We start from the raw sequence: 11,698 nt of genomic DNA on the forward strand, positions 1-11,698 counted from the left end.
AATTTGTGGGAGCAAATTTTCCGACGAGAATATTCGCCCAAGATTCCTTCGTCTTCTCCGCCTCTCTTTTTCCCTGCAAAACAGATTGGAGTAAAAGGACCAGACCCAGGAGGTGTTGGCCAAAGGCCCTCCGATGCCTAAGTTAGGTAGGGTGTTTCAAGGAAAACCGGGTGGCCGGAGCAATGTGTGGTGGCCGGAGCCTTGTGTGAGAAAGAGAAAGAGAGGAGGTGGCTAGGGTTTTTGATGAATAATTTATGCAGAGTTTCAGTAGGAATTTAGACGTACCTTAACCTTTGTGTGTGGCCATCCTTTTATAGTGGTCTCGGAGGCTAGGGTTTCAGAGGAATAATTCCGTAGGTGGAAATGAATTATTCCTCCTTGATTTGGAATTTATTTGATTAATTAGGGATTTGATTTATTAGGGTAAATCAAATCCCTAATTGGGGTAGGTATCAAATCAATTCCTAATTTAAATAGGTAACTCCTCATTTAATTGGGAATTGGGGTAGGAATAAAATTAATTCTCGACCCAATTAGGTAATATTCTATTTAACTGGGTAATCCCCAATTAAATTGAATAATTCCCTATTAGATCAAATAATCCCCAAATAAAAAGAATTATTTGACCTAGGATTTTGATTTAATTAGGTTCCACACCAATCCTACAGTATCAATACCACAACTTGCAGAAAATCTAATGCTAACGACTGATTGCATGTTAGTCCTGGAGCTGACTGCATCTCCACAATTCTTGTAAGAAAGCCTGCTCTAGAATAATTCATAGCACTTCGATACAATGCAGTAACCTAAACAGAGGAAATATTATTAGAGTCATTAAATTCTTCTTAGCTTTCTCCGCCTTTCTTCTAGATTTTACATAAAACACATATCATATTTTGAGATGAGATTTTCGCACATATTTTCCTTTTCTTTCGTCATAAATAGTGTAATTATTGTGCTGCATTTAGTTTCCTTTATATTTTTTTTAAAATACAAGCTATAGTCTAAATTACAAGGGGAGGGGGATTTCTCACCCACACACACTACCAAGGTGTCATGGGGGTTTGATCCTGAGACCACTGGTCTGCAAGTCAATGCTCTTTTTCCATTGGGTTAGACCCCATTAGCACTGCATTTAGTTTCCTTGATCATGTTGAGATTGAATTATTCTTTATTAGTTCCTCTTAGGCAATGCTTGGACTTTCTAGAATGTGAATGCTCTTGTCTACTGAGAAGATTCACTAAAATACTATTTGATTAACAAAGAAAGCACTAATGGTGCCTGCAGTTTAGCTGAATATTCTTTCTCCTTGTAATTTCTTTGTATTATTCTTTCTCCTCCTAGTTCTTACCACTTTTGGTCTAAATCATCCATAAATGAGTTCATATTTTCTTTTTATTTACTTCTAAATTTACCAAGTAAGAAAACAATTTCTTGGTTAGGCTTAGAGTCCCTGCAGAGTATCATGGCATACATGAGTAATTGATGCAAATATAACTTACCAAGAAGATACAAGAGAGCAAGAGACGTCTAATACAAACAAGTATTAGGTTCAAATTATGCTGCCAATTGAATTTACCACAAGCTGCTTAAATATGAAAACTGATGCAGAACGAATCTAAGACCACCCAAATACATAGTCAAGAATATAAACCAGCAACAGAGAAAGTGGATAAAGCAGCATAGCCACCAGAGACATCCAAAGGGGGAAGGTGGTGCGGAAACTGGCAATGGCACCCATTAGAATGCAGATAACTACAATAACGAGAACTTCAGCAGAAAAGCTCCACGTCAGGTTGCGAATGTAAACCAGACCCAAGAAAACTGCCAGGGAAAGGATGTTGCTCATTGTTACTGAGCCATATATCTGCACCACAAAGAAGGAATAGATCAGAGAACATCATATATAGTTCACAACCCTAAATTAGTACAAAATTCCCAAGGTGTCTTTAATTTTGAGTGTTTAGCATACACAAAAGAAAAGGTAGAGATTCTTAGCAAACTGTCTACCTCAGAGTATGCCAATGAGGCAGTTCTCTGCTTTTTCCGGCTGACGAAAATTAGAGTGGAGACTATCTCACTGGAGCTAGCAAAAGGTAGAATGACGAATGAGATGAAGAACGAAGGGATACTCGTAGCAGTTGAGAAGTTGTCAACAGCATCAACAAGTGGATCAGCAAACACTGCAGCAACTATAGTTCCCAGAAGTAGCAACCCTACTGCCTTGGAAGCATGCCACTTGACATTTTTAACATCCTCCACAACTTCATCCATTTGATCCATAAACTGATCCTGCTCTTTCTTTGTTTTCTGAATATGCAGCCACAGATGTCATTAACTAGATGACATATATATATATAGGCTAGAGAAAATTAGAGGATTTAAACAATTTACCTTATCAAAATCCTCTAACAGTTTCATCGATGGTGGAAGCTTTCCACGCTCCATTATTGCGACACGCTTAGCCTTGTTGATCCATCTCGAGATACCCTTGAAAAATTCATCCACATCAATCTTTGAGTCATGAGATGTATCAAAATCTCTCATCACTTGTGAAATTGCTTCATCGATGTTTATGTCCATATCGTCAAACTGGATTCCTATAATCAGAGATCTTAAGTCTGCGGTACTTAGATAACCATCCGAATCCTGATCAAGTGTCTTGAACAACCTATCATTAGATCAACAGATTATTTAATATCAGCATTGACAGTATAATCTGGAAGTAGTCAAAGCACGAACTAGGCAACTAAAACTTTTTTCTATCTGTATTACAGTAATATGACACACAACTTTATATATGCCTTGTAAATGAAAACCCGAAAAGAAAAATATCCCAACTAGTTGAGCAGCAACATAAGTACTTAAAACCTATATTCCCCCATCTCAACCAATTGGGAATGGTAGAGAAGCCCAAGATCCTGTAAAATACTGCTGCAAGGCTTCCTTCCAACATGGGATGCGTGCCGAAGCAAATAATTTACATCATATATTGAATTACTAGTGAATTTGTAAATGCCTGACTTATTGTTTGATAAAATAGATCCCAATGGAACTGACAAAGATTGCAGAGTTTAATGAAGACTAACTTTTCTATAACAACTTTGTTAGGATCACCATCAGTTGTAAGAAGTCTTCCCAGAGCATTTGTTTTCAACTGTATTAGAATTTCTGACATCACATGCTTATGCTTTGATAATGCAAGTTTTCTCTTCTGAATCCATGGCTGAAAGACCTGCATCAATATATATTTCATAGATAAGATGCAGCGATAAGTGCAGAACGGATGGGAAGATGCTGATGTTGTATACAAATCAAACAAACATGAAATTTGATAACTGAAAAATATCTTTTGGAAACTAAACTTTCAGCTAGCTACCTGATAGAGGCTATAAGCAATCACAAAGGAGATGGCGACGATGAGCGAAATCAGAATTGCTAAGCGATTGTCAGAAGTTCTGTGAAAAACTTGGGGTAATTGGACAATTACAAAAGGAATAATAGAGAAAACCATGATCCTTGCAGCATAGCTTGTCCAAATATCTGTGCTCACTCCAGATCCTGATGAATAAAAAATAAACAGAACAATGAATATACCTCTTTTTTTCTTTTTTCCTTTTTCATTTTAGGGTAGAATACTATAAACATTGAGTTACACACATTAAGCCAATAACAGTATAGGAAAAAGTACCAGTTAAGCTAAATCGTTTTTCATCTTTTTGATCAACTGCAACTGAATTTTCAAGGTCACATTTGCCAACTAGGAGACAGGTGCCCCATAGAATTGTTAGAAGCATAACATTTGATCCAGCTAGCAAGCCCATTCCCACAGAGACCTGACTTTGAGCCGTTTCTGTGTCTCCAGAAAGTCCAGATGCTGTTAAGAAACACCAGAAAGAGCACAGCCAGTAATTTACTCCATCATCCGTATTACGTATACCAACAAAATAAATAACACATAAATTGAAATTTCTTCTGCAAGAGACACAATTATTTTGTATTAAGGTAAAGAAAAAGATGGGCACTAAAAGAAGTGGGCTTGTCCATCCTACAATCACACACATGACTTCATTTTTTTTTCATTTCTGCATGTACTTGGAAGATTGAATATGCAGCGACAAGTTTTCTTTTATCTCCTTATGCAATTCGGCCCCAATTTCCTTGAGTTTTTCTTTTAAGAGAAGGGGTAATCCGTTTCATAAGCCAAAAGAAGGTCGAGGCATACCTAACCATGTTCAACTTTATTAGCTTTTTGTGTGTTTTTTTTTTTAAATTTTATACAAACGATATTTTATTTTAATCTAATATAAACTACGAGACAGAAGATTCGAACTCAGGTGCAGAGTGAGGGGAGCACATCCACTCTAATTAACTGGCTAATGTATGATTATTAGCTTGTTAATAATATCGTTATTTCGTTAATTATTGTGGGTGAGAGGTAGTCAGTTGTTCATATCTGAGCAGCAAGACTTTCTTATAGTCAACAACTGATTTTTTATTTTGTTCTTTGAAAATTACTAGTTAACCAATTTTTATAACTTGACCAAGTCAATAGTTGACATGATGAGCTTAGACTAACTACTCCACTATCACATGAACATGTCAAGTACTTACGCAATAAGGCTACTTGAAATAAAATAATTTTTCTGCACATAATTAACTTAAGTTGCGTCATTTGACCTTACTGATAATGACATAATTTTGCAGATAATTATTTTTCTTCCTTTTCCAATGCAAATAAAATAGAGGAGAAGAAAAGCCAGTGCATTGCTCGGATAGCATATCACGTTAAACCGAGCATAAACTCATCCTTAAAATCAGTTTATTAATAAAATTAGAGCGTATTCCAATTCAAAATCAATTGAAAATGGGTAAAGACACGAATATATATCATTATATATAATGTACTTTTCTTGTCTCAATATGGTTATCGGAATGATTTCAATTCCTGACTTTCATGTGTTTTACTAACATATGAATATTGAAATTATTTCAATTCCTGACGAGGTGCCCATGTGTTTGTCGATTATACACTCTAGACGGCAGCAAGCATGGGCAATTATAGGAAGAATTTATAGAGAGATAAACTCTCTTCTTTCTTTTTTTTTGTGTGTGTGTGCAGAGTGTAGTGCTATAGCAGGTTAATAAATAACTAATTTCGGATTAAGAATTAATGTTGAGCTAGCTAGCTATATAGGTTTATGAAAGCTAAGCTTACCAAGAATAATGGTGGCATCAGGTATAGAGCTCAAAAGAGGCAGGAAGAAACCACCAACGATACCAGGCCCTAAAATCTGCAGCAGAATCTCACTTCCATTAGACAACAGCTTGGCTGATAGAAACATCAAGTAGCCATAAACGATGATCAGGAAAGTATTTCCCAAAACTGTGGTTGTGCATGGCAAGAACCCGTATGTCTGGTCACAACTATCTGAAGAGAACAAGCGGCCCGGCAGCCAAATGGAATTTGGTTTCGGAGTTTTTTCGAGTACTCCATCGGAGACCATGCTCAACGGCAAGTCGTTTGTTATGGACCGACTTTCGCCGGAGCTGGCTTGTTGAAGTAACAAGATGGCTAGCAAAAGGAGTGTGAGTTTCTTTGCCATGTTTTGGCTTGGCGAAGAAGCTTGTACACTTTTTGCATTTGCTTTGTGTTTCTTCGCATATATATATATATAGCTTTACATGGTTCATGGGCATGTTTTAGTTGTGAAGTTTGATACTAGGAATTTGGTAAGATGAAAATAGATCCAGAAAAGTAGATGGGTAATATATACATGTGACCGTAGAGTAAGTATAACATGCAACATATTTTAAGCTTGGGTGGCCAAGTGGATGAATGAGAGAGAAAAAAAAAAAAAAATCATATATATATATATTTAGAAGAAAAAAGAAAAGAACCATAGAAATCAAAGACTTTTGCTAACCTAAACAACTATATTTGAGAAGTGTAGTTTGATCAAAAACAAGATTTGAGAAGTGTTGACATTGCTTAGTGTGATAGACGAGTCAGTGTGGATAGGGAGGGGTAAAGTTGTCCGAAAGACTTTTGCTGAGTGGGCTTATGAATACAAAACTCATAATTAGATTGACAATTCTAATTAAGGACTAAATTGAAATTGAAATAGTTTGATTCAAATTACAAAAGTATAAATATAAAGTATATTTGATTCTATTTATCAGTACTTTTAATTTAACTGAAGAGGACTCGTTTTAATAGTTCGAATTGTCTCCTGATTTCATTCAAGACGTCGTGTTGTTTGATTCTATATAAGTTAGTATATTCTTCTTTATTTTTTCTAAGATTCAATAAATTTCTCTCGTGTTGTCCTCGTTCATAAAGAAAAATATAAACAATTGAAATAAATTAATCCTAATGTTGGTGCAAAGGTTTCGCTACGTGACGGGGGCAGTTTGCCCCATAACAAATCCATATAGACAATTTAAGGGCGCAGCCCTGTGATGTCAGATTGTCTTCCAACTAAATATTGAACCATTATTGGCCCTCTAATTTTCATTTGGTCTCTTTTGTGATTGGATGAGTTCTCTAATTACAGCGGTTGAATGATTTGTTTCTTTTCTTTTTCTTCATAAAATATGGATCACTTATCACACTCGAGGGTCATAAATGTAATCTTGGTTTTATCCATGTGCTCATAAAATATACAAGGAAGATTCTAATGACATGTTCAAATAAGCTGTCGAGACCATAAATCATGCGAGGCTAGTTGATCTTGAGAGATATTATTATATAGAAAACTTTCAAGGAAGATTCCAAGTATATGTTCACAAATTTGACCCAACTACCATTATAGAATGCATGTGATTCAGTGGGTATCTCAAAATTTAGAACATGTTTCGTTTCTTGTAACAAAAGAACAGTTTTTTTTTTTTTTTTTTTTTTTTTTGGGGTTAATGACTTAAATGGTCCTCTAATTATTGCCTCAGTATCATTTTGGTTCATTAACTAAAATTTTCATTTCAAACGTCCTTAAATTTTTTATTTTGTACCAAGATGGTCCATCCGTCAAAGTCTGCGTATTATTCCGTTAAATTGAGGGACAAAACGTATTTTTAGGTGAGTATCCTCTTCTAAAACGACCAAGCCACTGTAGTATCGCATTCCTTCTCATTCCCTCCCATTTATGTTAGAAGCTCCACCAAAACCCCCAAATTAGAACCCTAGGTTTGCAATGTCGGAGATTTCAACGACATCAAGTGGGATGAGTCGGTACTGCGCCTGTGGGACGAAGATAATTCGTCGGACTTCGTGGACAGATTTGAACCCAGTAAGAAGGTTCGATGCTTGTGATAAAATTGGGTAAGTTATTATTTGGGTTGCAAAATTTGTTCTTTTCCATTTGTAATTGCTTGATGAGGTCTGAAATTGGGTAAGATTTGATTTGCCAGAATAGCAGAAGAGGTGTGCATTATTTCGAGTGGGTGGATAATGAAACTTGTCCAAGAGGAAAACAAGTGGTCCCTGGTTTGCTTAGAAGACTTAGAGCAATGGAGGAGGAAGGTAGAGCAAAGGAAGAACAATTGAGAGCTGTGGAAGCAAAAAAGAAAGAACTGTAGGAGAAATTGAAAGAAATAGTTCAGGAAAAAAAGGTTTTGGAATGGGGTCATGGGCAAAGACAATTGATAATGTGGGTTTCCTTGATTTTGTCTTTGGGGTCTGTTTATAACATTTCTGATGAGTGGGAAGTTGTAATTGTTATAGGGTTTGTTCCTTTTGAATGTAATGGTTTTGAAATGTGCATTACTATTTTGAAATGTGCATTAGTGTCCCTTGAATGTGCATTAGTGTTCTGAAATGTTCTTGAATTGAGGTTATATGAATCTGGAGATGCCATTCCATTGAGTACAACAAAGTAAAAAGCATTCCATTATTGACCACACAGGCAATTTACAAAATGAACATTCATATAAACATTCAAATTCCAATTACAGAGTTTGAGCCCATGAAACTGAAGACCAGTTAGACCAATTACAGAATTCCAATTACAAAATGCACCTGCCTAGAAAAGTACATAAACCAAAACAGACAACCAATTACACAGTTTGAGTTGTTCTAGCTCAAAACCAATTACACAAAGTACACAAAATCCTCCTGCCCAAAAAAGTACCTAACCTAAAATAGCCAAGCAATTACAGAGTTTTAGCCCTTCAAACTCAAAACCAATTACACAGTCAAAAGTCAGAATCAGTCCCTTTTGTCACAAAATCCCTATGGCCAGAAAATTATATATCCCAAAATACACAAAATAGGACAACCTTAGCAATAATTTCCCTTATATTGAGGCCATGTTATTATCATGGGAAATGTTGTCCAAAGCTGGTCCTCCTTGTCCCCTTCCTCTTGCTAACAATGTAGTAATGCCAGGTGTATAACAGTTGAAAAATTGGCAATTAGTGAAATGGTAAGAAATGAACCAAATGACAAAAACCTACAGTTGATCGTGAAGATGGTAAGCCTCTTCCTCCACTTATGCCTCTTCCTAAGCCTCTTCCTCTAATTGCACTTAGCTTTGAAAAGCCTCTTCCTCCACTTAGGCCTCTTCCTAAGCCTCTTCCTCTAATTGCACTTAGCTTTGAAGATGGTAAACCTCTTCCTAAGCCAATATGTGAAGATGGTAAGACTCCTTGTCCATTACCTTTTGTCACCTAGAAAAGTTACTGATCTTTATTGTTTTTCAATGACATAAGCAATAAAAAATTGAAAAAATTTAGAAAATAAAGCTTACACTTTCTTGTGAATTTGGGTAAACAAGGGCTTGAGCAATATTGCCTCTTCCTCTACTTATGCCTCTGCCTCCTTCTCCATTACCTCTTGCCATCTAAAAAAAAAATTAAAGATTTCAGCTTCCTAATGACTTTTGCAATTTAAAACCACAAGAACAACCAAAGTTTACACTTTGTAGAGAATTTGGGTTAGCAGTAGCTTGAGCAATATTTCCTCTTCCTCTACTTATGCCTCTCCCTCTTACTGTGTTAGAAGAAGAACCTTGCTCCATTTGGGTTGAAGATGCATGAACCTGCAAATGTATAACAAAATTATTAATGTAAGTACGCCATAACATAGAACTAAACAAGGTGTTTAACAGTCATACCTATTGGGTTTCATTGTTTTGTCTGTCACATGTTGCTCTATTATGGCCTTTTTGACCGCATCCACCACATCTTATTTGAATGAAAACCCTTCTAAGCTTGGCTGGTGGGGCAATATAATTTGGAGGCATAGGGTTTGGTGGGATGGGGGCTGGTATTTCAACCTCACCAGGCTCCTTCGTCCTAACTCTTTTAGGCCTACCCGGTTGTTGCTTATAAAGTGGAGGTTTAATTGGAGGAAGACCACATTTACTCCATTGGTCCATTGAAGGGATTGGGTGAATCACAGGTTCATAAGCCTTCATATAAGTCTTTAGTTTATAACAATCATCCACATAAGCAATTGGGTTTTCACATCTTTGAAATATTGCTGAGATTGCATGGGGACATGGTATTCCACATAAATTCCACCTCCTACAAGAGCATGTCTTTGCTCTAAGGTCTACAACAAATTCTCCACCATAAATGTGGCTCACTTGATACAATTTCTCACCAGCCAATCTAGGAATGCATTGTGATGAACCTAGCTTGTTCTTCTCAATTATCTTGAAGATCCTAGGCCCAACAGAGTATCTCCAATTCTGACATGCAGACCTCCTACTAGCCATCCTAAGCATCACATACAATCCTCACCAAGCAACTCAAAATTGTCTTATCCCTTGCATCTAGTATGGCTGCATTGAAACTTTCACATAGATTATTCAACAAAAGATCACATTTAAAATGTGATTCGAAGTGAGATCTGCTCCAATTTTTTGCAGGTCTCTTCTTCAACCACTTCCATGCTTCCTCATCCTCATTTTTCATCTTCTCTATTTCTGCCTCCCACCAAGGCACAGTTGTAGCTCTTGCTGCAGCCCATAATATATGTTTCAGAGCAAGACCAATATATGATGCCCTAAAGTTACTGTACAGGTGTCTCACACACATCATGTGCTCTGCAGTTGGAAGTACTCTCTCAATGGCAGGTACAAGTCCCTTTTGTTTGTCACTAATCACTACCCAAGCTTTTTCATTTGTAATCCCTAAATCTTCAATAAGAAGATTGAAAAACCAAATCCAAGAGTCTTTACTCTCAATATCAACCACTGCATAAGCTACTGGGAAATAACCGTTGTTCCCATCCACCCCAACAGTCGTCAAGATCTGTCCAGGATAAGGCCCTTTCAAATGGCAGCCATCAACACCAATAACAGGTCTGCAACCTTCTAAAAATCCCTTCTTACAAGCAGCCAAGCACACATATATCCTTTGAAACACTGTCTCACCCTTCACAATCTGAGTTTTAATCTTCACTGTACTACCCTTGTTTCCAATTTTCAATTGTTCTGCATAATCCCACAATCTAGCATACTATTCTTTTTAAGTACCTTCATTTAAATCTCTGGCTAGCCTCTTTGCCCTATAAACTTGAATTTTGGTCACATTTATTTTGTAATCTTCCAACACATCTTCTTGAAATGATTTCATATCAAAGTCTGAGTTGCACTTCAGCTTGTTTGCATATCTGTCACAAAGCCATTTTGATGTAGTATGCCTAAGCTTGTCCACTCTTCCACACTGATGTTCTAGGCTCAAAGTTTTTATTGCAAATGTCCCTTCCTCTCTATTAATCTTTGATCCATATACTTGGAAAGAACACCCTTTCACACATTTAGCCTGAACTCATCTGTTGTCGTTTTTTTTCAATTTCACTTCCCTACCATGTATAATTGCATGCTCCTTGATAGCCTCTATCCGTAGTTTTTTGTTTGCAAACTTCATTCCCAATCTAAACTCAGGATTTTTCAAATCCACATCTCTTCTATACTGCTTAAACTTTGGCAGTTTTATCTTTTTTCTATAGTTACCCTCATCTTCAGTCTCACTTCCAGTGTCAAATTCTGATGTCTAAGCACCATCTGATGACACCTCTCCTGGAGCACCATGACTAGTCCCCTCATCTGCTACATTCTCTCAAACAGTTTGCCTGGCCTTTGCCTCATTTTCATTGAACTCATAATCACTGTCTTTAATTTCTGATTATGCATCTTCATCTTCATTTGGCAATTCTGCCCCTTCATTATCAATTGTCACATGTGCCCCTATATCTTCATTTGGTAATTCTGACCATGCATCTTCATTTGGTACCTCTTTGACCACACTTTTGTCCCAACATTCTCAAAAGTCTCCTCATCTTCAACTTCAATATAATCCACATCTTTCACTTGGTAATTCTGAGTCAAATCCCCATCACAATTCTCTGCATCTGCATCATACTCATAGTCTTCAATCTCACTACAGTATAACACAATAACCTTATTGGATGGTATATGGCCAACCATTTTAACCACTATAGCATCTGATGTAACAAGCTCTAATCTACCCTCAGGAATTTTACCTCTAATTTCCAAACGTTGCTCAACTTGAGAATTGTCAACATCATACCCAAGACCTCTCCCAATTTTCAGTAAATCTAACAAGGACAGAAAATCCTCTATAATATTGTCCAAATAACAAACCTTACCCTTCTTATAAACCCCATTTTTAAACCAGCCCCCATGATGTAATTCTAGAGTGCACATTCCATTGGTAGCTGCAAAATTG

At 36.7% G+C, this 11,698-nt stretch overlaps 1 protein-coding gene across 1 annotated transcript; it reads right to left on the reverse strand.

Moving 5' to 3' along the window:
• Positions 1–1,585: 1,585 nt before the first annotated feature.
• LOC117622882 (sodium/calcium exchanger NCL1-like) lies at positions 1,586–4,151 on the reverse strand. The gene is made up of 7 exons (XM_034353678.1): positions 4,064–4,151; positions 3,693–3,878; positions 3,381–3,562; positions 3,091–3,236; positions 2,396–2,672; positions 2,012–2,311; positions 1,586–1,868 (listed from the first exon to the last, which is right to left on the reverse strand). The coding sequence occupies exons 1-7, from the start codon at positions 4,071–4,073 to the stop codon at positions 1,620–1,622; spliced, it is 1,350 nt and encodes a 449-aa protein (XP_034209569.1). The 5' UTR covers positions 4,074–4,151; the 3' UTR covers positions 1,586–1,619.
• Positions 4,152–11,698: the final 7,547 nt, after the last annotated feature.

The sequence above is a fragment of the Prunus dulcis genome, chromosome 3, assembly GCF_902201215.1.
Source record: "Prunus dulcis chromosome 3, ALMONDv2, whole genome shotgun sequence".
NCBI classification, from domain to species: Eukaryota; Viridiplantae; Streptophyta; class Magnoliopsida; order Rosales; family Rosaceae; genus Prunus; species Prunus dulcis.

Coding starts and splice junctions, on each gene's coding strand:
- LOC117622882 (XM_034353678.1), bottom strand. Junction 3,563..3,692: donor AAAACGATTTAGCTTAACTG/GTACTTTTTCCT, acceptor TTTATTCATCAG/GATCTGGAGTGAGCACAGAT. Junction 1,869..2,011: donor CCTCATTGGCATACTCTGAG/GTAGACAGTTTG, acceptor TTTGTGGTGCAG/ATATATGGCTCAGTAACAAT.